Source organism: Antennarius striatus, chromosome 15, assembly GCF_040054535.1.
Source record: "Antennarius striatus isolate MH-2024 chromosome 15, ASM4005453v1, whole genome shotgun sequence".
NCBI classification, from domain to species: Eukaryota; Metazoa; Chordata; class Actinopteri; order Lophiiformes; family Antennariidae; genus Antennarius; species Antennarius striatus.
The window spans coordinates 7,369,836-7,394,953 of record NC_090790.1 but is presented as its reverse complement, the minus strand read 5'-3'; the positions used below and the strand labels follow the sequence as shown (position 1 = coordinate 7,394,953).

Here is a 25,118-nt window from a genome sequence, read left to right as displayed (position 1 = left end):
TCTGACATGACTACAATCTTTTTATTTTGTACCTTTTCTACATTTTGATCTCTGACAAGAATGTTTTCACCTGTCTATGTATTGCTGGTGAAGCATCTCCCCTTCAGTGTTACCCTCATGTCTGAGTAATCAGAATTAAAACATGGCATTAAAATTTGTTTAATGGTGCATTTCTTTACCATTTGACTACCAGAAAAACGAGATCATGCGTTTCATCACAATTCACCAGAAGAAAAGCAAACTGAATCAGGAGTCTCATAAAAAAAAGTAGACATATTTACAGATTCTCATATACTTTATACAAAATTCATTACACTGAATGTTAACAGGATGACACCATTTCAGACAAGTGACAATACAAAGAAACCACAAATGCAGGAACTGTGATAGAGACACTGTCCTTGTTAACTATTGAAGTGATTTAGTGATACTGTAGTGCAAGGGTTAAAAAGTTTTTGAAAACATAAATAAAAAGTGCGGCTTGGCACAAAGAACATGTGTATTACAAAATGGTTCTCAAACACTTAAATCATTAACATGTTATTTACAAAGGATAATTAACTGTAACAAAGAGGAATGGGAATTTTGTGGTTTCTACACACTGGTTAAAAAATGTGCACATTGAGGTACTTATAGTAACACCCATCCTTCATTAGGAGTAACATTTTAATATATTTCCATCAGTCATGGACAAATTCACTGGCACACGTCACTGTAAATGACTTCTGTCCATAACACCAAAACACATCTTACAATACAGTGATTGGCATTATTCAAATTACTGAAGAGGATCAACATTTTCAAAACACCAAATGGAATAGAATACAAAACCAGAGATGGTAAAGAAAACCAAACTAAAGATAAATACGAATATCTGCTAATCTTAAAAAGTACAAAATGATAAGGTACGTCACTGCTTTGACATCATTAGGAGCAAATAAAAAAAAAAGATCCCGGGAGTTAAAGGAAAGATAAGGGTAAAAACACATATATATTGTTTTCATTTTACGTAAGGCCTCTCAAAGGAAGAGTAAAACAGAGGAGATGAATGCATGTAAACCATTCGTAATTCTCGGCTATATAGCGGAGGAGGAGCTCGTGTTCAAATATTCCTATCAGGGAGAAAGTTTTCACCTGAAATTTTAACATGTCACGTTATCTTTATGATAGATATCGCAACTGGAAGTCAGGAAAACCCAATTTTGTTAGTAATTTCTAACAAACCTCACCTTATTCTGAGGATGTGCATTTCATCATTCGTGTAAAAAAAAAAAAAGTCTTCGGGTAAAAACTGGCAGAAACTCACCAATCACTGTGCAAATTCTCAAACACACTGTTGTGGCAATCGAGTCTGTTCCTGGCAGTAAACAACACTTTAATCCATGGCCTTTGATGGGCGCAAATAAATATGTATAAAAATAAATAAAATGGCTACACAAATGGAACATATATAGATAAATAGAGTGAATATTCCCACTCATTTTTCATGATTTTTTGATTTATATCATATCACTTCATCACTTGCTGATTGATCATAACACTGCTGCCTTTCCTGAAGAAACAGCAATGGAAACATAAAATAGCAAGGCACACATATCATTAACGATCCTTTAAGTTATATCATTAATTTAAGTTCTTCACTTTTCAATATACTTACAGACCTTAAAAACACAAGCTTCCTTTCATTCATTCATCAAACTAAAAACCCCTTTTTGAGATAGACCTCATATTATTTTCACATTTACTCAAACCATCACAGAGGACACACAGAGCAGGGCTATTTTTTTCCCACATCTCACACTTTGCAGTGTGTAAGGCATCAATCACACCATTGGATGGGGTTATTGCACAACAACACTGGGGAGGAGCGGTAGTGGCCTCCAGTGGTGCCAGGTATCTTATACCCCCGAGGCCACACTGTGTGCTCTGATGAGGAGGCTAAAAAATAAGTCATTAATTGCAGAGTAGTCATTGCCTGGTCAGTGTGGTTCTGAGCTGTGCAGTAGCTCAGTAAATAATGTGGCTGTTTGAAGAACATGGAGTGTTTGTACAAAAAAAGCACACAGTGTGAATGTGGGTCATGGCAAGATGTTACCAGACAGCCCACAGCAGCTTAGACACATCAAAGATCTAACAAAGAGTCACATAGTCAATAATGAAAAATAATTTCATGGTTAAGACTGTCAGTTGAGATCATTCTCTTATTGTGAGATTTTGACACCTTCCATCATTCATTAGGTTTTGCCTCGCTGTCAGGCATCCCTCATCTTCCCTCCTCGGCAGAACGAGTCTCTGATTTCAGCCTCACAAACTCCTTGGCCACGTCGTCATTAGAGCGCTGAGAGAGGATCCGCATGGCGGTGAGGCCAGTGTCATCCATGTGGATGCGTTGGCCCAGTGGGCACCAGCAGGCACAATTGCCCCTTCCCGTGATGTCTCTTAGTTGTAAGACAGCCAAGCCGACCACTCTGTCAGCGCGGCCAAAACAGTAGTCTTTGACGCAAATCTGTAGCTCGTAGCTCTCGAAGCCATCCTGGTTACCAAGGACACTGGAGGGAGCAAAAACGTTGGAGTTTTCAGTGAGCAGCAGGTCGTTCAACTCAAAACTGCACGGAAGTTAAACTTGGAATAAATACTTAGATGAACACCTCTACTATAACTCAATGCAGATGCTCAAAATTTAAGTAGAAGCAATTACATAAAACTTCATTTGGCCTGCAAATTATTTTCTTATTTAGTATGTGAAAAAGCACTTGAAGCAACCATATTCAATTGTTATTGCATATTTGAGAAAAAGATTTTTTCAGTCACTCAATACTAATAAAAAGGTAAAACTTCCTATTAGATCAAACTACACTTCTCTAGTACACTGGAGTTACTGTATATACGTACACTTTCATGTAAAAATATTGAACAATTTTTTCAAACTCTCATCTGAGACAAATCTCAATCGTAAACAAGCAAGAATTCAATGTGAAATCAATTGCAGTACTTACAAATGGAAGTTCTCGTTGAACTTGGGGGACCAACTGTTATTCTTGGATTTTGTCTGGAATTTGCGTTTCTTGTTGCCGAGGTGAGGTCCGATCATGGAGATCTCAACAAAGGGTCGAAACATGCCAGACGTCTGCCACTTTAAATCACTGGCTCCAACAACTTTGCATGCCAAAATGGACACACACAGGAAGAGGAGGGTGTTATCAGATAACAACATGACTAGAAGTACTATGTATTTATACAGTATACTATGAAAGTTCAAACAGACCTTTGACAGACACTTTCCTCTCCCCATTATTAGGATGAGTGTGCAGCTCGATCTGGACAGATACCTCACCTATTGGCTTGACAACACCTGAACCTAGTAAGAAATACAAGCAGGCATAACAATGAGCTTGAAGTTGCACAAATAACGACAAAACGAATCATCGTAATACAGTGTCAGTATTAGAAAAGGGATATAGGCTTCACAGGCTAGGGCAAAGGTTAGGACTACCCCACCTTATTGGGGCAGGCTGAAAAAATAAATTACAAAAGGAGGGAGAGGAAGGCTGGCAAATCAAAGAAACCTACCCCTGCTGGGCTGTATTTTTTCATTGGGAGTTAACCTAATACCCTTTCCATTGTGCACTGGCACAGAGGCAGCACAGGGGATAAAGAGAAGACAGCAATGACATGTCAACAAATGAAAACATTACGAACACTAAGAATGCAGACATGGCAGATGAGCAATCTGAAGGAGGGTTAATCAGCCTAAAGCACCCTCCCCTGGTCCACTATGGAAAATATCTTCTTCTCACAGTAGTACATTGCATTGAGTTACCTTGTGCATGTTGTGTGGTTACAAAGGTCTTGATGAGTGTGTCGGTTGTCTGAGTGTAGAGGGACAGAGCGTGGCGGAGTGAGGACAGCTCAAGACTCTTCTCCAGAAAAGCCTTCTTCAACCCGTTGCCTCCAGCATGAAAGTATTGCTGCAAAGGAAACAGATAGTGGGACAGGAAGTGCATATCAGCATTTTCCACAACTTCTAAAACTATTTCAACACTAACACCAGTGCCCCCGGCTCCTGAAGTTATGCTTCATTTTATTATGGATGGTCAGTTCTTCTCAGACAGCCAAAAGCCTTCTCAATTCAGCTAAATTTGAAAAAAAAAAAAGTTTCACTCCACAACCATAGCTCAGCAAATCAGATTAAAGCTTGAATGCAGCATTCATTTGAAACCACAGATACAACCTCCAGACTATAGACGTACCTTGATAGTGTCCAGTGCCACATCCATGACAGCACACTGCCTGGGAGAAAGGCTTTTAGCCTCGCCCGCCATGTGATCCTGCAGCGATGAAGAAAGACACGTTAAATTGAAAACCACCAAGAATATTGCATGACGATGTATAAATAGATGAATTCATTGTGACACCTTGAGTTTGGAAAGTTGACCTAGTTCTTTTGCAGCTGAGAGAATCTGTGCACCCTGAAAAGAAAACAATGAGGGGGGGGGGGTTAAATGTCTAACATTGGCTTTGGCATAATTTCTGCACAAAACAAGAGGGCTATAGATACACAAGCATTAACTCACTGGCTTCCAATCACTTAGTGTATATGGACGTCAATTAAGTTTTTCATCGGGGAGGGCTAGGGGACAGTCTGACGTTGTTGGTCAATGAAAATCAGGCCTCTAATCATGGAATTTAGTGTAATGACGACTGATCCAGTTATGAATCAGAAGAAGACAGAGAGGTTGCAGCAGCTTACAATGAAACAGTTTCAGAACTCACCCAGGAGTGAACACGGAGTCGCTCTGAGTGTAGCATCTCGCGAACAGTCAAGAACAGAAAAAAAAACCTGATAACTTCCCAGAGCATCGGAGAAAGTCGGAAGGAGATCAGTTACTAAAAAGTGCTGGAAACCAGTGAGTTGAGCAGGTGATGTTGAATATTGAGCTTACAAAGGTTTCATTGCCCTGTGGCAGAACGATAGTCTTCTCCAGGCTGCTCATGACGATCCTCCACAGCTCCTTGAGCACTCGCTTTAAAACCGTCTTTTCACACACGGTGGCAAAAAGTGTCAGTCTGTGAAATACACAGTCACATGTACGTATTAAAAATTGTTATTCGTTAAAAAGTACGACCAATGAGATTGATGACATCTGATAACTGGCTTAAGATCTGATAATGTCATGAAACAGACCTAAATATTACTACATTTACTCACTTTCCATCTAGGAAATCCATGAGTGGCCGCAGCATGTTGTCCGAGTCGGCCTCTACCTGGTTCTTATTGCTGTCATTGAGTGGCCCTTTGATCTGGTAAAGCAGAGTCGCCATCTGTCGCATGCAATCATCAATGCGGCTGTGGAAACTGGAGAGACAATGGCCGGTAATAACAAATGTGCAGTTACTGCTTTAATGGGAAATATTTGTCTTTTCAGGGAGCAGGATCAGGCTACCTGTTCCCAAATGTGCTGCTGAGCTCGTCCAGCACACTGTTCAGCTTCACTTGCAGATCGTTCAATAAGTCACTGGCCTCAGGGTCCATCTGCAGGAATGACAGGGGGCATCACATTTTTTATTTGAATTTAGCTTGTTTTGAATTTTTGTTTGCCGATGACTTCATTATTAACCCCATCACACTGCTTCCATACTTTAAAAATGAGGCTTGCAGAGAAATATGTCCTTCATGAACACTGATTGTGTTTTCTGAAAGGCCATTTTTTTGGTGGAGAAAAATGTGAAATTGAACGTATGCAGAAAAAATAAACCCACCTTTTTACCTGCAGTCTCCAACTTTCAAAGTGAACACATTGGAAGAAAGAAAGGTTAATAATACAAGAAATTTGTGCCTTAAGAGGAGATTCAAAAGCACAGGGCGAGGGAATGAGTAAGGAAGGAAAAATTCACGAGACACCTCGAATATACCCATCAATGTATACTGTGTCATTGCCTAAATAAGAACTTTGCAGGGGACCTAAGACTTATGGATGATATTGTGATGTGTTTAATTAAGTCAGTGATCCAACAGGCCTTTGATTCATGTACTGTCAGAGCTGAAATGCACCATTATGGAGAAAACACAGACATTACTGTTCTGGGAAAGGGAAGGCTTCAGGGGAGACAAGGCAGGTAGAAGCAGAAGCTCGTAATGTGCTGCATGTGTTTTATTTAAACTGGTTTTGTTCCTGTGAGTGATAGGATATTAATATGTATGACTCTTCAAATGCAAAACAGGAAAGACAGGTGTGGGGTTAAACAGAACGTCTTTAATTTGGAATTATTTGTTCACTGGGAAAACTACTACTGGTTTGATGATTACTATTGGATTTGTATTATTGGTGCAATCAGCTTTAATCCTGTTTTGTTGAAACTGCTCTGAAGTGTATGATGACTTGTGACTATATGACCTTATGATTAAGCAGCCAGGCAGAATCTCCAACAACAAGGAGGGTTACGACCTGAAGCTGAGGATTAATTACATTTGGGAAAATGAGACTCATTTTGAAGAAAGGCAAAGGAAAAAGGCTCCAACAGAAGGTACATTTTTGAGGTGGAAATCACCACAGATGACAATAAACACTGCACAACATCAACTCTACCGTGATATCAACAAGGAGGACTTATTCTAGTAGGACAGAGTCTCACTGTCACTGAGACTGGGAGGAATGACGGGCAAGAATGAATAAAACCAATAAAACAAACCTCAACCTCAATTTTCTCCAGTTCTTCCCCTACTTCCTCTTCCTCACTCTCCTCAGACTAAGCGAGACAGTGAAAACACAAAATATCAAAGGTGACACATTTATCACAATCTTTCTCAACAAAGTACAGTGTGCCCTCATGCATCAACGCTCGCAACTCCACCTCATCGCAGATTTTTGGTAGTCACATGATACCGAAGTGTGCTCGGTTCCATGAGTCTTGGACTTACCAGAGACACAAAAGTGTTTCAAACAGTCGATAAGAGTGTGGTAAAAGGTACCACAGATAGAAGGTGGTTTAATATCAGTATGGGGAGGGTTCATAAACGTTTAAGTTACTGTAAATAATAAAATAAATAGTTTGTCGCTCTATCGCGGAATTTGTTAATTGAGTGTAGTTCCTGGAACGCATTAACCACAAAGAACGAGGGCCCACTGTACGTCCTGTTAACCTGTTTGTAGTGCTACTCTTTTAAAAGTATATGCAGCCATGCATTAAAATGCATGCTTGCATATACTGTCAACTTGCCTGCCATGCTAGGATTCTATTGTTGCTCTAGAAAAGAAATAAAAAAAACAGTAGTTCACTCACTTTGAACATATGCTTTGGTTAATTATTCATGATACTTGGTTAGAATAGCATTGTCATGGAACTTTCATACATGTCCTACCACATTATAGAAGGTTTGAGACTCAAAGATGCTACAGCCAATCTTGTAAGAAACAGTTAGTTAGATAACTAATGCCTGTGAGCCACACCTACTAGCACCTAACTGTTGCGATACAGCTAATCCTGCAGGACTACTGGTTGAATCGCTGACATCATGGTTAAGACCAAAAAAGGATCCAAAAACTTAAATCCAACAATTCATGAAAATGGACACTAAAAGTTGAATGATAATCTTTTCGTGGGCCTCTAATTTTATTTTTATAAATGTGCATTGCATTCCTAAAAAAATTCCTTTCGAGGGACTTTTATTTCTTCAATTTTCAATAAAAGTAAGTCTGAAAGAATATATAAGACGAACAAACCAAAAAAAACCCCAAAAACAACACAAACATCCAGACTTAAGACTGGGAATGCCACGGGATCCCCCCGGAGGAGCTGGAAGAGGTGTCTGGGGAGAGGGAAGTACGGGCATCCCTCCTGAGACTTTTGCCCCCACAACCTGTCCCCGAATAAGTGGTTGAAAATGGATGGATGGACTTTGTCTTTAGTACACATTACTATTAAAGTCTAAAGAAAAGAACCATTTATATATTTTTGTGTCTGAGAATCACTTAAAACGATAACTAATCAATCTGATCTGCTACTGTCGACTGTACCCACCACGGCCTTTGCTTTCTCATCCTCAGTTACCAGCTGCTATTAAAGCCAGAGGAAAAGGGGAGAGGATCAATATAGTGTACTGCACACCATTAAACTGATTAAAAAAACCTACAGATGTACTTTCATATAGACAAATGTGTCTTTCAGCAGTGGTCTGGATGGAAAACATACCTCCTTCACTCTCGTCTCCTCCTCCAACACTTCTTCATTTTGCTTTAATTATCAAGTAAACATGCTCATTGAATATTGGCAATCCCAAAAATCAGCTAGCATTACTAATAACTACACTGTAACGGAGCACTAAAAGCAACAGCATTGTAGGGATTCAAAAAAGAGGGATGTCACAGCTGACAGAGAGGCTTATGATAATCATGACAATAAATACTATACTCCAATACAGAGGACATGCCTTCATTAAATTTCTGTTTTAAGACTCATCTTAGTTGCTTTTGATTTATGGTTCATCAGGGCATCACATATGGATCTCTCTAATGACCCAACTGTAACATCAATTAACATTGGCAGCATAAATAACTTTTGCCACTTTCTTAAAATGTTCTTAACAGTGTTGGGCAAAAGTGCATTCAGCTGAGCTACCAGTTACAATAAATGAAGCTTCACTACAGTGACTGTAAACCCAAGGCAACGAAGGACATGAAGCTGCAGTAAAATGAGAAAGTTTCTATTTCTTTCTTATTTTTTTAAACTTAAAACCAACTTCACTCCAAGTCACTTATTGAAGTGGCACTGGAACTAAACACCAGTAAACATTGACTAGTAGCTGCACTACTGCTAACCTACCACTGCCAATCTACTTCACTACTGGACCAGACTGGAGTAGACATACCCGCGCTTCCTCGGTTGCAATCTAAAAGATGAGCCATACAGAGAAAACTACGTCATTTTCACCATTAAAAGCCCTGAAGTATCCACTTTCATGCTTAAGTGAGAAATAGTTAGTTGTGTTATTCCATCTATTCCTCCATCCATTTTCTTGAAGACAAGACCTTAGTTGCATGTTTTTGGAGGTGGGAAGAAACCAGAGAATCCACAGAGACACGGGGAGAGCATACAAACTCCACACCTTCTTGCTGTGAGGCAACAGCGCTATCCACTGTGCCAGCGTGTTATTCCATCTAATTAAACACTAACAATATCACACTGGGCATCATCCGTCCAGTATGATGTGCAGTACATTAAACTTCCAATCAACACTGTCCTGAGACTTACCTGTTTGGCACCCATGGACTCAAACATCTTCTCCAGCTGGATTCTTAACTGCTGCACATTATTCATCAGGACACAAGGCTGTAAAATGAAATATAAAAGTGACTGCTTTGTCAGCTGTGAGAATTATTTTCCGAAGACAGAATACATATTTAAATAACAATTCATATTTAGAAACAAGATAAATTAAAAAGTAATGTTTAAATACATTAATGTAATGATTGATGCATCAGAGGATCTGTCAATTTATCACAACAATCCTCTAAATTTGGCTGGAAAATGATGTTACATTATTTAATGCTAGATGTATAGCAGAAGAAACAAATCAATAGCTCCAGATGTTATTGTTGAATAAAGGGTCACACAATTACAAGCTTTATGTGTTGTTGAAACTTACAATCTTCTCTTTGTCTATATAGGTAGGAAAACTCTTGGTTAGAATGGCACTGTACTGCAGAAGGACTTTGGCGATAGTCTGTAAAGATGAAGAAATACTTTGAAACTTTGTTGAAGTTGAGAGTTTCATCCATTTAAATGTTAGAGAGAAATTTTTGTTCAACAATATGACACTTTTTGGGAGTATGTCTTAAAATAAAGCTTTTCTAACAGTGTTCTCCAATGTCCCCTATTTCACCCCCCCCAAAACACCAAACAGTTTTCTAAGTCAAACCCTTTTACAACATGATGACCTGAAGTACAGGTGTAGGGTTTAAACATCCAGTAAAGTAGGTTTACCTTAGAGAAGCGGCGGCTGTAATGAGCCATGACGTTTGGGTCAGGACATTCCAGTTTCTTGATGATCTCAAAACTCTGGTTGAGCTGGGTGAAGATGTCCACCACAGAGCAGGAGAACAGAGCATGCTCAGATGTTTGCTGGAACTGAGACATTGGTAGGTGGATACTTCATTATTATGAATATTCATTATTGTGTGTCAAACTTACTCCCTGATGCACAAATGTGCTGTTGTGTTTCTCAACATGGATTAATAATAATTTTAACACATTCTCAATTGAGATAACAAGAAGAACTCACTCCATCTTTTTTGTCTCTCTCTAGGGCTCCGTGCATAAACTCCATAGATACATCCTCATTTTCATCCAACCACTGCAGCACAAATTGTAGGAACCATCTACAAGGAAAACAAAATACAGTCAATTAGATTAATTTAAAAAAAAAAACTTTTTCAAAATTAACTATGTATGACACTCAATCCCTTGTCAAATTAACTCTCAAAATGATGATGAAAATTCTCATTGCCAGATTAAATTCCCATGAATATGTACTGTACGTGTGTAAACCTGGAGAAGTAAGCCCTATTGCTGGGGTAGGGCAAGGACCAAAGGCAGCGGCAAGAATAGCTTTTGAGGAAGAGCACCGGGTTAAAACACCAGACGCTCTTCCTCAATATGACTCCTCATGGCCCACTTCCTCCTACCTCTGAGACAAGTTTTTCTTCACGGCCTAGAGGCTAAAAAACACACTATGACAGCCTCACTCACAAATGCCTCTAAACTGGTAAATTAACAGTCTCATTAGACTGTAGCTAGTTTCAGTCCACAAACTATCATAAGGTTAACATTACAACAGGCTTTCTAAGAGGAACTTACGATGGGTAGTCAGGAACAACACCCTTGAAGTTCGGTAGCTCCTTGACGTATTCATTGTTGAGCCACTTAACCTTAAAGTGCAGATTCATGTAGTCGGTGCTCTTACACAGTCTATGCTTCTCATGTTCTGCAGACATAAAAATATTAAAGAGTTACTGAAAACCATTTAGCACCAAAGTGGGAAAAAAAAGAAAATCAAAACACTTAGTAAGTACGTTATTCAACAATAACTAGTGTTTAACTCGTATCTCCATCTCCAGAAATGACATCCATTCCATCTGCCTTCTCTTTTTATATTAAGGTGTGACTGAAAATGAAAGGACCATCACTTCTGTGAGGTAGTATGTGAAATTAATATGTTGTGATATCTTCTGTGACGAATTAATCTCGAGGGCAGTGCATAGCTAAAGGATAGCTTTATCGGGGGACTGTTGATGCTGGAGACTAGAATGCAGAACAGGGAAGAGAAATCTCAGAAGCCCCTGGGAGACATAAGCAGCTTTCAAACCCTGCAGATATGTTTTCACTCTTTCAGTTCTTCCATGCCACTGTATCATTTCTAGCCTGGAACTTCTCTTTCTACCATTTCAAGTGCCAGAATAATACAATAAAGAGTCTATGGTATGGTCCAAGGATACTCCAGAAACTTAAAAGAGTTTAGCATTATCATAAATTATTTAATAAGTCAGCAGTTGAACGCTAACTACACTTTAAAATTGTGTAACATTTATTCCACATTAAGACAATATTTGTTATTAAAATTTTGGCACAAAATCTCATCATAGATCAGATAATTACAGATTGAGAGTATTGTAAATTTTATTAATAAATGAATCAAGGTTAAAAATTTACAAAAGAAACTGTAGGAATCTTGACAATCATCTGTTGTTGAAACAATAGTGATCTAAAATTATGACGCCTATCTGAGTGGGACTTACCCTCTAACGCGTACTTCATATCTTGTGCAAACAAGGTCCACATGACCTCGGCTGAAACCTTCCCTACATTCAGTTCTTGAGGGAATCTTCCAGAGAGACAAGTATGATTAAAACACCCACATTAAAAATCATAAATATGTTATGCTTATACTTTCAAAGCAGCAGAGATGTGTGAGGAGAAAAATGATACTAACTGGTTGAGCACAGGTGTGTAGGAGTTCCTGTCCTCCTCAATGATGGAGACAATGAGCATAATGAGTTTAGGCCAGAAATCTAAGTTCTTGATGCTTGGACCCTGCTCCTCCAGCGGTAGCTCCTCCTTGTTCTGCATTAGAAAAAAACATCATCACAAACTTGATTTGAGTCTTTTAGGTTTTGTGTCTGCTTTATTAGACATGTAGTCTTTGTGAAGACTGGCAGTATCACTTTTACATGGGTGGGTTAATTACTATGTGACGCACTGTGTCAATAGGCTGGTACTGTCTGCTGTACAGCTCTTGGCAGTTATTGAAGACGTAGTCGTACGTCGAGTTGAGGCAGGCTTTCACACAGTCCCTCACCACTTGACTGGCTCTAGGGGGTGACTGTAGCTCCTGGACCTGAACACCAGATGGAGATAGCATCAACAACTTTCAGAGATGGCCCACACTCCATTAGTCTGCCCAACAACAAAGTTTATTTACAAATGAAATAACTAAGATCTAATTTTTGGTGGGGATTTCACTGCCATTCAAAGCCACTGAGCACTGGAAAAATCAGTTGATTAACATATTGTCAAACTTTGCATAGAACAACTGCAGAACAGATGAAAAGGTGTAAACTACCTTCATCCTGAAGAAGGTGATGCTGGTTAGAAGGTCCACAGTGGACTTTAAATCCTGGAGGCGATCTTTGCTGCTGGCAGGAAAATGGTTCTACAGAAAAAAACCCCCGTTGGGTACATTTTCATTAACGCAACTCACTATTGTGTAACAAGCATGATGCTCTCCAATCCTGGTTGTAGCTGGTCCTAGCTTTACATAAAGCTGGTCTTTGCTGACATAATTATGTAAATAAACTTGAATATTATATTTATATAAATAAAAATATAATTTTATTACATGCTTTTATTTATGAAATAAATACAAATAAAATATCATTGCTGTCAATGTCTTACCCGGTAGGTTGAGAGGTCAATGCGTAAGGAGTTGTGTAGCTGGTCTAACAGCTTGACAAAGCGTTCTTTCTGTATAGAGAATATCAGAAAGAAGAAACATTGAGATCATACATGAATTTTAAATACAAGGGAAAAAGAAACATAAAAAAGAATGCAAAGAAGAAGACATGCTGTATCTGTGCATGTGTGACTCAGAGTAGAGAGACAAATATACACTGCAAGACGTGTGTGTGTGTATCTATACAATACAAACCCCAAAATTGGAGGCAGCAAAACGGTCAGAGGCGGATACATTGGTGGAGGCTGTTGTGTGGGCGTAGAAGGCATTGATGTTGGCCAGCAGGGTGCTCATCACTGCAGGAACTCCAGGACACATATACTTAGATGACAGACAGGCAAAGTGCCTGTAATGAGAAGAACAAGAAAAACTTGATAAAGAAGCAATTTTTGCACTGTCAAAGATGTTTTATTCAATGTTGTGCCTTCATTAGCTCAGACTTTGTCATGTCTGGGCTTCTGTTTTCACCTAATTATCCCTATAACCTAAGGTTATTTCATTTTCATTTAGTCTGAATGATAGCCAATGGGTAAGCTGGGCTCTGAGAAAGATAAGCCCAGCTAACTGGTCTCCGTATGAAGCAGGACATTTCATAGACACAAACAGTTTGAAACCTGCTGATAACTGATTATGTCAGATTTGGAGTTCAGGGAGAACAACAACGGTAATGAGGGACACTGACAAAAACACAGACAGGTAGCCGGACAAATATATACAGTATAATGTCCACTGTGATACTTCAGACTCACGTCATGGCCTGGTAGATTGACTCAATCCCGTAACGCATTGCAAACTCATCTACAATTTCCTGGGCCACATCATCGAAGTAGACTTTCCACCCATCGTCTCCACGAGCTTCAGGGATTTTCACCACACCTTGACCAAGAACGTCAGTAAAGTGGTGGAAAAGGTTCTGAAATGGACAGAAATATTTAAACATATAAATTGATTTGGATCAATTTTTGTCAAAGATTAAATCTCAACCAAACAAGTCCAGCATTTGGTTTGTGAAATGCTCAGTAAAATTAATCTAATTTTACAGTATATTGTATATACTGTAGGAATGGGAAGGATTTTGACTGCTTTAAAAAAACATTGTAAGTACAAATGTTTTTTAAAGTCAATTCTTCAACAAAGTAATTCCAAATTACGTATACAGTAGTATGTCATGTGGTAGCTGTGATTTAAATGACAGCTACAGAAAAAAAGTTGTATTTCAGGTGACATAAAATACTCAACAAAGGCAAAGGCTCTTGCAGAATTAAATACCTCATGCAAACACGTATACTGCACATGATACGGAGCAACTTTCTCCTCTCCTTTGATCTCCACATTGATTTGAAGACGAATGGCACCTGACACGGCTGATTTGTCAGTTCTCTTTTCTGGAAGTAAACCCAAATTTGCACACTCAATTCAGGATCCAGATCCATATGTGTGACATGAACATGCATTCGAGACTGTTAACATGGCAGCGATACTACACGAGGTTCTACTTCTATGATTTGATGGCAGCACCTTGCTAGCAACCCAAATCCTCCAGCTGATGGTGAGGGAGACAATGGCAGTGGGCTGTGCGGATCTGTGCCTGATCACCAAACACACTTGAGTTAAAGACACTCTGGGGGTGGAGTGCTTGGTGGCTCAGCCCTGCTATTTGACCTGACAGGCACATCATTAGGGGCAATTTATACATGCTGCCGGTTTGGTCGATTTCCGACTGGAGTGCTGCTACTTGATAATCACACATCAGGAGGAAATCTGGGAGCAGCAGAGAAAAGCAGCAGAGCATTTTGTATGATCATTACATTTATTTGAATATCATACAACGCCTTGACAACACTGCTATATATTCCAGATGGATAATAAATGTCTCCCAGTTTAAAAAGAACAACAGTAGATATGTATGCACTTTTATTTTCATAGTCATGTTTCAGTAGGAGAGCCAATTGAATTGTTGCCAGGGTGAAGTCAGCATTTCAGTCATAAAGAAACAAGGTCAAACAGTACGATATGTTCAAGAAGGTTAAATCCAGCAGCTTAATTCCAAGAAAGGACAAACAGTGAGTTTATATCTGGATTAAAAACAGGGAGGGCATCTTAAAAGCAAACAGACAGATGTAATAGTTTTATTCGTAATTTTTTAACTGTAGGCTGAAATTGCCAACATAAAAATACAACATTTCATTTCACACAGAATAATTTTAGAAAACTTGTCCATGACCGTCCAATTTTTTTGGGATGCTTTTTTAACTGTTTTAAATTTCATACAGTCTCAACTTTATGATAGATAGACTTACAGATTAATGTTATAATGAAGAAAATGTATTTATTTAAAAGACAGCATACTGACCCAAGTTGTACCAGACATCCATTTCTCCACTCAGTGTTCGAACTTCAATTATACTCTGGCCAAGGAAATCATCAGATTCCCTCTTCAGGCGCTGTTTCACCCGTGACTTGATGTCATCGTCCTCATCCCACACACGCACTTTAATTCGGTCTGAAGAGTTGTGGCACTCGCTAAAAAAAAAACAAAAAAATTTAAATGGTAACAAACAAAACAAAATTTTATAAAGAAGTTAACACTGTGTTGAGTTGTTATTGTAATTTAAAGACTATAAGAAAGAACTCTACACAGGAAATGTGTATTTAATAATCAAGACATTGTGATGACTTACAAATGGTACTTCTCATCCCAGACAGGATTGAGATTGCCATAAATGGTCTTGGTTCTCTTCTTGGTTTTGCCCACTTGAACAGTGACATATGGGTCACTTGATCCCGTCTTGTCCTTTGCCTGAAGTCCTTGGGCACAAACAACTATCGGGATGATGGAGAAAAAGACATGAGGAATTAGCATTTCTGTTAACAACAATCAGATGGTGAAATCTGGGGACAGAGGTCAGTTTTAATCAGTGGGATACCTGTGATGGTGATCTTGGCTGACCACTTTGAGGTGCCATCCAGTACACTCTGCTTAATAGTCTTCATCTGCTGTGCATGGATGGCTTTACTGATGACATACACTTCCCTGATAAGCTCAAAGATCTCTGGTTTGTTCCGTTCCCTGATCTTCATCCTGTCCTTCATGGCCATGATAATATTCTGAGTGCGGTCCTCGGCACCATGCTTAGAACTTTTTTCCGCAGCACCTAAAAATGTAATAACATTAAACAGATTGAAATCAATGTGATGAGAACTTAAATGTTTTCTGAGCAGTACGTACGCTGTAGACAGTCAGCATTCAGCAGCTCTTGACACTTCTCATGGCACTTGACCCCACACTCAGAGCAACGCATGCCTTGGCGGGCTATTCCCCACAGCAGCCCCTCACACTCATAGCAGTATGTGGGCGTCGTGGCAGTCCAGACCTCAAAGTTGTGTGGTGTAGTGCAGGATATGGGATAGATGAGTGCCTGCAGGGTCTTCTTGTATACATGGGTTTTCTAAGCGGGGGAAATGATTCTAATTACATTTTTATATATCTTCGTGAGGCACATCACATGAGCGATAAGTTTTAAAAATGTGATTTGGTTTCAGAGGACGTATAAGGCGTTATACTCACCAGCTCCTCATCCTTAATTGAGGACCGTGCAGCCATGGCAGATGCAATCCCCGCTTTCCTGGCTTGGACAAGGGACTGAACAACAGGTGATTGAAGAATATTTGAATAAGTTAGCATTTAGTTAACTTAAAACAACCCCAAACCAAGCTCACCTGAAAATGTTACTATGACAATGAAAGTCAGCATTGTTAACAATGTAGCCAAGTTGGCATTAAGGGTTGTGAGTAGGGTTAGTTCTTACCAAATCAGAAAACCCAAGTGAGTATGACTTGCTTTAAGAGACTACAGTATTAGGAACTGAAGAAGATTACGGAGGGTTACTAAACAGATAAAGTTATACCCGCATCAACACAGTAAACTAACAGTGAAACCAGTTAGTTGTAAAGTCAAACCCTGTGCATATATTATTTGTTAATACATGATGGGAAATTTTGTAATTGATTTGTGGTTGACATCATCAAATAAGGAGAAAAGCTTCCCATGACCAAAACAATACATGCATATTTCAATTTGTTTAAAACAAGTTTGTGATGAAGAGACCGACACACTATAAACATTTGGCTTCCACTTGATATTTTGCACTCAAGTAGAGAAGGGAGTGGCAGTTGGGATCTATTAACTTACCATAGCCTGAGCAAGGAGAGTGAATGCATTCAAGAGAGTTGTAGGGAATAGTTTTGGGTTTAAGAGAGGAGGGAGAGAGAAATCAAAAAACTTATTTCATATTTGTCTCCATTTCTTGATAATCATCTCATATTCAGCTCAGTTAAAAGAATATTGCATGACCACTGTGATGCCCTCGCAAAGGAAAGACACATGGCAACAAAGATGGACAAAACAAAAAACAGACACAGAGGATGACATAAGATTAATACTGACCACATCGCTGACCAAGGCGATAGGCTTCTTTTTACGCAGGTCTGGCATGCTATCAATTCCATACAGACTAGATCCACCACTATGAATCAACAAAAATAGCATTAAATTTAATTAAACGTAAATACTGATATTCATGCAAACATATAGCAGTGCAAAACCTTCCTGAAAATCAAAACAAGGCGTATGAGCATAATTATATCAGCCTTAAAATGTTCTTTATGTGTAAAATATTAATTTCTAAAACTGGTAAATATACAAAAAGGTATTGTTATATGTGACTTACCTTGATTTGACAAAGGCCTGTCTAGCATTAAGTTCTTCATCTTGACCCTGAAAGATTTCAAATGCTTGAAATTAGTCAGACCCTTTGAAAAAAACCTGACACACAGTGGTATATTTTGAAAAGAGGCAGGCTGTTGGTTGAGTTTCACCTCTTTGATATTATAAAACATGTAAAGTTAAAAAAAAAACATGCTTTCAAAACAAATGATTAAAAAATATTGACTAAATCTTTAATTGGAAAATATAGTGTATGAAATGCAATAGAAGACCAACATTATGGAGGTACGAAACCACAGACAAAATCCTATTTCACAGACTATAACACTGGGAAAATGTTACGAGTTCTTTTCATCACTGACTGCTTTAAGACAGAGAAAGTACATAAACACAAAGGATTTCACCAAAAAACTCTCAAAAATCATAGAGGTTTAGAAATAATGATACTCTGTATTCTGTAAGTTACCAAAACTAAAGCTGTTCACACTGACTGTAAGTGAACCATATTATGTGTGTAAAAATAGATGAATACTGAACATGATTGTACAGTAGACAAAAAACAAACTGCAGAACTGATATACATCTATGTGTTTCCTCAATACTGCAGATGCCACATCTGCCCAAATGATATTCTATATCATTTGTACAGTGATTCAAGCTTTGGACTGCATCCAAATACTTCCTTTGACAGAGACAATCATGGACAAAACAAAATAAAACATGTGGACCTAATGTTATCTGAGTAACCTGATAATCTTCTCTCCAAAACTCTGCGAAGAAAAGAAAAAAAAACAACGAAATTTAGTATTATTTGACTCTCGAATCAACATGTGTTTATAAACAGGACTCATAAAAAGGTCTTAATCCTAATACACAAAATTGATAAGATCATTGAACATTCTAGCCTTAATTTTTGCTGTTATCTGTGAGTTTGACAGTGATTACAATCAAGCCAAGTACCTGGGATCAACTCATCTTGAGACTGGGATCCCTGAGAGCCTTGAGATCCACTGGAACCCTGGGATCCCTGAACAGATTTGGACAGTCTATGACGGGTTTGCCTCTTTTCCCTTAGGATGCGCTGGAAATTAGCTATACGCTCCCTGTGACCGGCATCAACAGGTTCTTCTTGAGTTATTCCGTTAAGAATTTGATTTTCCTTAATTGGACTCAGACATACCTCATCTACACTGAGCACCGCGCCCAGTGCACTCTCACCCTGTTTTACTGGTGAAGGGTCTGCCGTTAAGCCAATGTTGGACAGCTTTTCCTCTGTTGGAAGTTCTTTCTTATCCTGAAAAATCTCTACTGACTGACATTCAGATGTGGTGCAGGAAGAAAGAACCCCTTCATGGGAAGATGCTTGAAAAGAGCAAGGGAGAATCAAATTTGTTTCACTACAATCACTGTAGACCAAAACCTCACTAACTTTCTTTGGAGTGCCAAGTTGACTGTCATTTTTTGTCATACTAACTTCTCCCTCTACCTGCTCTGACCCACTTTGCTCTTGCACACTGGCCTGCCTGACAGGGGATGGGGATAATTCAGACCCGTTTTCATCTTTCACATCTTCAGGTTTGGATCCTTCAAACTTATTCAGAGCCCCTTTTAATGCAGACGTGAAAGAGAGTACAGCTTTGCTGAAAGTAGTTACATGAAAACCTATATTGGGGACATTGATGCTATCAGAATCTACTTCAGATGACTCATGTGAAAAATACTCTGCTGCATCATCTCTGGAGGTACTGTGTTCTGTCCACTCCCTGTCTAAACTGTCAGCAGACCCCAGATCAAGAGTGTCACCAGATGATAGACAGTCATCGCATCGGGATTGTGACTCAAGGTAGCCATCATCACAGTCTGTCAACAGCACTGTAGAACAACTGACACTCCTGGAGGGTCCACTATCAAATTCATTTGCACACATCTCCATTGTGTGGTAACCAGAACTGTGTGAATATGGACAGTTTGTAGAACAGTTAAAATCCAAGATTTCTTCCTCAGTTTGAAGTCGGGTGGGCCTTGAGTCCATCACTCTAGAAGAAGTTGAAGGAGAGCTCCAATGGTGTCCAAAGAGCAGTGACAGATGTTCAGAGCTCGTGTGTGAAGAATGACCTGGTGTGCTGCTTTGTGTCTCCTCTGTGGTACATCTTTCCCAAACACGAAGATGACTTTCTAGTTCTTCTACACTATTTATACGACGGCAGATATCTTCCTCACTCCAACCTCTTTCTCCACTAAGCTGAATGTCACCAGAAGACCATCTGTCATATTCTGTGTCACAAGAGACAAAGCCTGCTTGTGGACAGTTGGAACTCTGACATGATGAGACAGAGCTGGAACTTTGATAACCATGGCTATGGTGAAGCTCCAAGTAGCAGAGTTCAGATTTTGCAGCATCTGTCATAGGCATGTTTGATCTCTGCTCCGGGTTCTCTTGGTTTGTTTGCTGGTCTGACTTGTGTGTGATTCTGTCGACATTCCACTGTTCATATGATTTTTCAGATGGCTGTGAATGTGGAGAGGTTACAGCATTCTGCCTTCCCAAGCTTCCTCGCCTGATACAGGATGTTTGAGAGACAGGGCTAGGATTTGGTGCAGCTGTAGCCCCGGAGTAAAGCTCACCTATTTCACTGAGAACCGCATCAACGCAACAAGATACTTCATCCACTGAACCTCGTACAGATGTCAGATACTGTCTTAGATCAGAAATTTCCTCCTGAATCTTGTTGATACCTTTAAGTTCCTTCAGGATATGCTCCACTATGTTGCCAGAAGCTTGCTCTACATCATCAACCTTCATTGTCTTCTCTTCATTTCTACTTTCCATGAGCTTGGGAACAGTTTCTGTCATGTGTCCAATGCCATCATGGCAGGCAGAACTGCTGTTTTCCGAAGATGGTGTGAAATCAGCTTTTGTGTCCAAGGATGAAGGGTCATGAGAGGAGTTATCCTCTGGCGCATGCAGGCATTTATGCATGTCTCCACACAGAGTTTGTTCCATTTTAGAGTTTTCTGATCTTTTCTGCGGCAGTACTCCCACTTTGGGTGAGAGAAAAAGATCCTCTGTTTTGCTGGGTTCATCTTGTCCACTGAGATGCCCTTTAGGTAACATCCCTAACAAGCAGCACTCTCGATCAACTGTTTTCACACATTGACAAATGGATGCCTCAGTGACTCCTCTTCACTGTAGTATAAGCATAGGCACGCATTGTAAACTTGTGCCTGCACCATAACTGACAAAAAAAACCCAAGTTATTCACAAAGCAGTAAACAGTCACTCAAATGCTCTGATCTGAATGTGTAGTACATAAATCTAATTTCCTTATTTAGTTATTAGTTGGTAACTGTGCCCTCATCAAGCTAATAGAAATGTCATAAAATTATACTTGGAAAGAAACGCTGCATTATTTCCAACAAAACATTCCTATTTCCCAATTTAAAGTAATCATTCACTAACCTGGAATGAAAACTCTTGAATCAAATAAATGGTTTCATTAATATTAGTTACTTCCTGTCTTGAATTCTTTTTCTGATCACCTTTCAAAGTGGCACATTGCAGACTGAACACCATGCAGATGCATGGATCTCAGTAATTAGGATGCTTTGGAAAGGCAGCTTGGTAATTAAGACAGGTCAACTCTTTCCTCTGAGGGCATGTCTTTTCTTCACACCCATACCAGCTGCAGGGTTTGACCATGTGCCTGTAGTGCGTGCACTAACAGGATTGTTAAATAGAACACAAAACTGTAAAGATGAAAAAATGGAAAACCAAGACAAAAAATAAATAAAAATTGGAGGGTCAATAACCAGAACTGTCTGGATCAAAAATTATTAGTTAACCTTGATGTCACTGGGTCTAAATCACACAGTTCAAGGCCTGAATGGATATTAAATATTCATTGTTCATATACAAGTCAACCAATCAACATTACATTCCTCCAGATCAGCATTAGGTCTGCATGAGGAAAATTAAGCATGAGTGTTAAAAATACTATATCCACAGTGAAGCTACCAAAATTAATGATGCGAAAGTGGATTCTGTGCAGTGTCAGGAAATTCATAAAGAAAGCATCCTGCCATCTGTGAAGAAGTCAGAGCTGAAGCTCTCACCAAGGCTTGGTTTCAGACAAATTGTGACCATCGCAGTCACATGATGTGAATCCCATAGGAAAATGCTGGTGAGATTTGAATGCAATGGATGTATCTTGTAAACCCAGGAACGCCCATGGGGAAAGGGGAAAATTCCTCATGAAGGCTACCATATCAAAAATGGTGTTTGGTCATGCAGCCATAGATTTTTACTAAACTCATGTTTACAGTACTACAAGGCTTGAATAAGTTTTCAAAAGTCAGCAACTTCTAGTATTCTGGGGTCTATAGGATAAACAGGTGAATCTGTTAAATATACAGTATGTTGACTTGAGCGAGATAAAGTTTTCTTATTTGATTGGGTGATTGTAAATGGATAACAGTGCATTATGTCAATAACCCTAATATGAAATGGAGTGACTTGACTTTTCTTCAACTCTACTCTAACAATACTTCAGAAAGTGCAATTCCACAAAATAAATATTCTACAATATACAGTTGCTAAAACCATTAATGTATGCCTCTAATGGTTAGTTGCGTTGTGGAAGTGAATGTTAGTTTCCTTGGCAGGTAAAAAGAAAAGAAGGATGCGCATTTTGATTAAACTTATCTATATCTACCGGTCATTTCTGATAAGCTAAATACAGTAAATAATCTAAATATATATGCATGAAAAGGGACATCTACTAATACAAACACAGGTTATACTATTTAATAGTACTACACAACACTGATAATGATTACTGGTAAAATTATGATTAATCTATATTTCTGAGGGCTAACGGCTGTTTTCACAGACAATCAAATATTTAGTGATTTAGGCCAGTCATATCCTCCATCAATCAATATATGTAGCCTGACTTAAAAATGAAAAAAGAAATACTAAGATACTAAACATACTGCTTCTCAAGTGTCAAAGTGGGCATTTTAACAAAATTTTATTTTAGTAAACTCAAATACCGAGTTTTACTTAAGTCAAATACTTTGAGAAACTAAAATTCAGTCACATCTTTAAAAATATATAGGACATAATAGATTTTATATGTCATTTACTTAAGATTATGTTTGCATTAAGATGCACAATTCCATAAAAGTTGACAAAACCAGAGAGGCAGTGAATAAATGGAATAAATGGAGATGTAATTTTTTTCTTACCTTATAGGAAAAAATAAAATCACAAAGATATAATGATAAGATATAAAGGGTGAGGTAGTTCCTTCTTCAAAATATATCCTCTGTATTACAGAATTCTTGCTCTACCTAAATTAACAGAGCAGATCTTCTTTAATAACTGACGTAGATACAGAAGTCCATCATTTTTACCACTTGAACAGCAAGCATGGCTGTGTTAGACCACAATCACGTAGCAGTTCATACTCCATTAAATAGCAATCCCTACTTCCCTCCCACTCTACTGTGTGTCTTCCCTGCAGTCACTTTGTCCTATAGCAATACATCCCAGGCAGAAAGCCTATTGGGAGCTACAAAACTGCCACTGTCATTATCAGTCCCCCTCCTTCCCTCTCCCAGTTGCTGATGTCTGTAATGTTTCTAGTTAGAATAATATCAGTACCTGTGCTTAATCTGTGTTAGTCTTTGTCCTAAAACTACTCTTACAGTTGTTATTTAGCACTTTGCCTTCCATTTATGGTCATATCTTTAACCAGCTATCATAAAGTATCTCAACCAGTTCATGTGGAACTAAGCAAGGCTCTAGATGAGGTGATTCTTTAAATGTATGCCAAAAAACCCCAAATAAATGTATTTTATAACGTGGTTATAAAATAGTGTCATTCATATTTTATAACCACGTGAAGTATTGTGACGCCGTTGATAAAAAAATATATTAAAGTTTTTCCACTGTTGCTATGGGCATCAACCACTCACAGTAAACCTCTTAATTTCATTGGTACACACACAGTAATACACTGTAAAAAGTAATGACCACTCCAGTACTTTTAAGTATTAATTTTAAACAACCAAAGAGGTTAAACTCAACCAATGTTAAAGAATTTAAAGGGAGTCTTAATATACATACCAAATATGTGTGGTGTTTCTAGATGACAATACAAAAGAAGAGTGTGAGAAAGTCAGGCAATCAGAGATCATATATTGGTAGAATATATGATGTGGAAATCAACCTACCTCCCTGAGCTCAACTCTGACTTTATTAATAGCCTTCAACCAACGAACTCTAGATGGAGAAAAAGGTAATGGTGGCCCATCATCAGGGAACCTGGGTTATCGGAATATAAGAGCAGAATAGGAAAAAAAGATAAATAAAATGTATCCCTTCCATCTTTATTAATTGAAAAAAGGAAAAAATAAATAAAAACAGAATATTCAAATTCTGAAAAGAATACCTCAGGAGTTTAGTCCCTCTCTCTGTCGCAGTGTTATTTTTCAGGCTTTGTCCCACTTCAAGGGACAATCTATGTATCTGCTTCTCACTAGAAAGGACGGTTGAGTGGCCATTTGTGAGATGATATCCATTGGTACGCGGTTGTCCAATGGTAGAGGGGTGAAAGCCGGTACTGTGGTAGGAGTGAAAGGACTCCTCCAGTTCTGATCCTCCAGTACTCTCTTGTCCAGTTTCACTGAGCTGGGAGCTGGTCTGACTCAGGTTTCCTGATGACCCAAATCGACTGCTATCCACTGGACTAAAATGGCCAGAGAGGAATAAAGAAATATATGCAATGTCACAATATTATTTTGTTCTTAGGCAATTTATTCTAATTGAAAATCACAACTGCATATTATTGTACGAGGTACAACACAAAATGAGGTTGTGTTGTGTCCTCATCCTACAAATCTACTTAGAAGTGTGTGCAAATTATATACTTAACCATTTAACAAGGGTTTACTAATATTACCTATTAATATTATAACTGGCACTGCTACACACTACACTCATGCCCAGAAAATATCCAACCTTGAAGGGAAGCTGTTGCACGTAGAAAGATAATGAAAATGTGTAAACTAAACTAAAAGGCTTAGCATGTGTTTTATACATGCTTTTCAAATAAAGGAGACATTCAAACAGAAATTGCACTCATAACATGGCCTATTTTGAAGGTCTTTCACTTGGTCTCAAACAGAATATATATGTTGCACAATAGTTCATTATGTAATGCAAATTCAAGATTTATGGATGGATTACTGTTAAAATGTATTCAGAGCTGATATTTTGTCTTAATTTTTAACCCATATAAAATGGTAAGTCCCAACTGACAGATTTTTATGCAAAGAAAGAAAATAAGTCATATATAGAGTTTTTGGGTTAAACATATTTGA

The 25,118-nt window shown here is 38.6% G+C and overlaps 1 protein-coding gene across 4 annotated transcripts in view; it reads right to left on the bottom strand.

Annotated features, from left to right (window-relative positions):
- Positions 1-173: 173 nt before the first annotated feature.
- Positions 174-25,118, bottom strand: part of LOC137608006 (protein unc-13 homolog B-like) — a 56,064-nt gene continuing 31,119 nt past the window's right edge. The window contains exons 9-43 of one of the 4 annotated variants that reach the window (XM_068333965.1): positions 24,188-24,484; positions 23,970-24,060; positions 23,863-23,880; positions 17,737-17,783; positions 17,454-17,532; positions 16,575-16,649; positions 16,236-16,455; positions 15,934-16,161; positions 15,688-15,829; positions 15,360-15,529; positions 14,276-14,391; positions 13,756-13,919; positions 13,202-13,352; positions 12,949-13,017; positions 12,617-12,706; positions 12,254-12,391; positions 11,987-12,117; positions 11,793-11,878; positions 10,855-10,981; positions 10,280-10,376; positions 9,982-10,125; positions 9,644-9,721; positions 9,250-9,327; positions 6,691-6,747; positions 5,761-5,781; positions 5,445-5,533; positions 5,210-5,356; positions 4,944-5,067; positions 4,416-4,469; positions 4,251-4,328; positions 3,821-3,968; positions 3,571-3,627; positions 3,266-3,358; positions 2,997-3,156; positions 174-2,549 (exon numbers count right to left, since the gene is read on the bottom strand). In XM_068333965.1, the coding sequence (XP_068190066.1) occupies positions 2,264-2,549; positions 2,997-3,156; positions 3,266-3,358; positions 3,571-3,627; positions 3,821-3,968; positions 4,251-4,328; positions 4,416-4,469; positions 4,944-5,067; positions 5,210-5,356; positions 5,445-5,533; positions 5,761-5,781; positions 6,691-6,747; positions 9,250-9,327; positions 9,644-9,721; positions 9,982-10,125; positions 10,280-10,376; positions 10,855-10,981; positions 11,793-11,878; positions 11,987-12,117; positions 12,254-12,391; positions 12,617-12,706; positions 12,949-13,017; positions 13,202-13,352; positions 13,756-13,919; positions 14,276-14,391; positions 15,360-15,529; positions 15,688-15,829; positions 15,934-16,161; positions 16,236-16,455; positions 16,575-16,649; positions 17,454-17,532; positions 17,737-17,783; positions 23,863-23,880; positions 23,970-24,060; positions 24,188-24,484 (4,150 nt within the window). In that variant the 3' untranslated portion in view covers positions 174-2,263. The remainder of the gene's footprint in view (positions 2,550-2,996; positions 3,157-3,265; positions 3,359-3,570; positions 3,628-3,820; positions 3,969-4,250; positions 4,329-4,415; positions 4,470-4,943; positions 5,068-5,209; positions 5,357-5,444; positions 5,534-5,760; positions 5,782-6,690; positions 6,748-9,249; positions 9,328-9,643; positions 9,722-9,981; positions 10,126-10,279; positions 10,377-10,854; positions 10,982-11,792; positions 11,879-11,986; positions 12,118-12,253; positions 12,392-12,616; positions 12,707-12,948; positions 13,018-13,201; positions 13,353-13,755; positions 13,920-14,275; positions 14,392-15,359; positions 15,530-15,687; positions 15,830-15,933; positions 16,162-16,235; positions 16,456-16,574; positions 16,650-17,453; positions 17,533-17,736; positions 17,784-23,862; positions 23,881-23,969; positions 24,061-24,187; positions 24,485-25,118) is intronic. The other 3 variants (XM_068333966.1, XM_068333967.1, XM_068333968.1) reach the window with 3 other exon arrangements.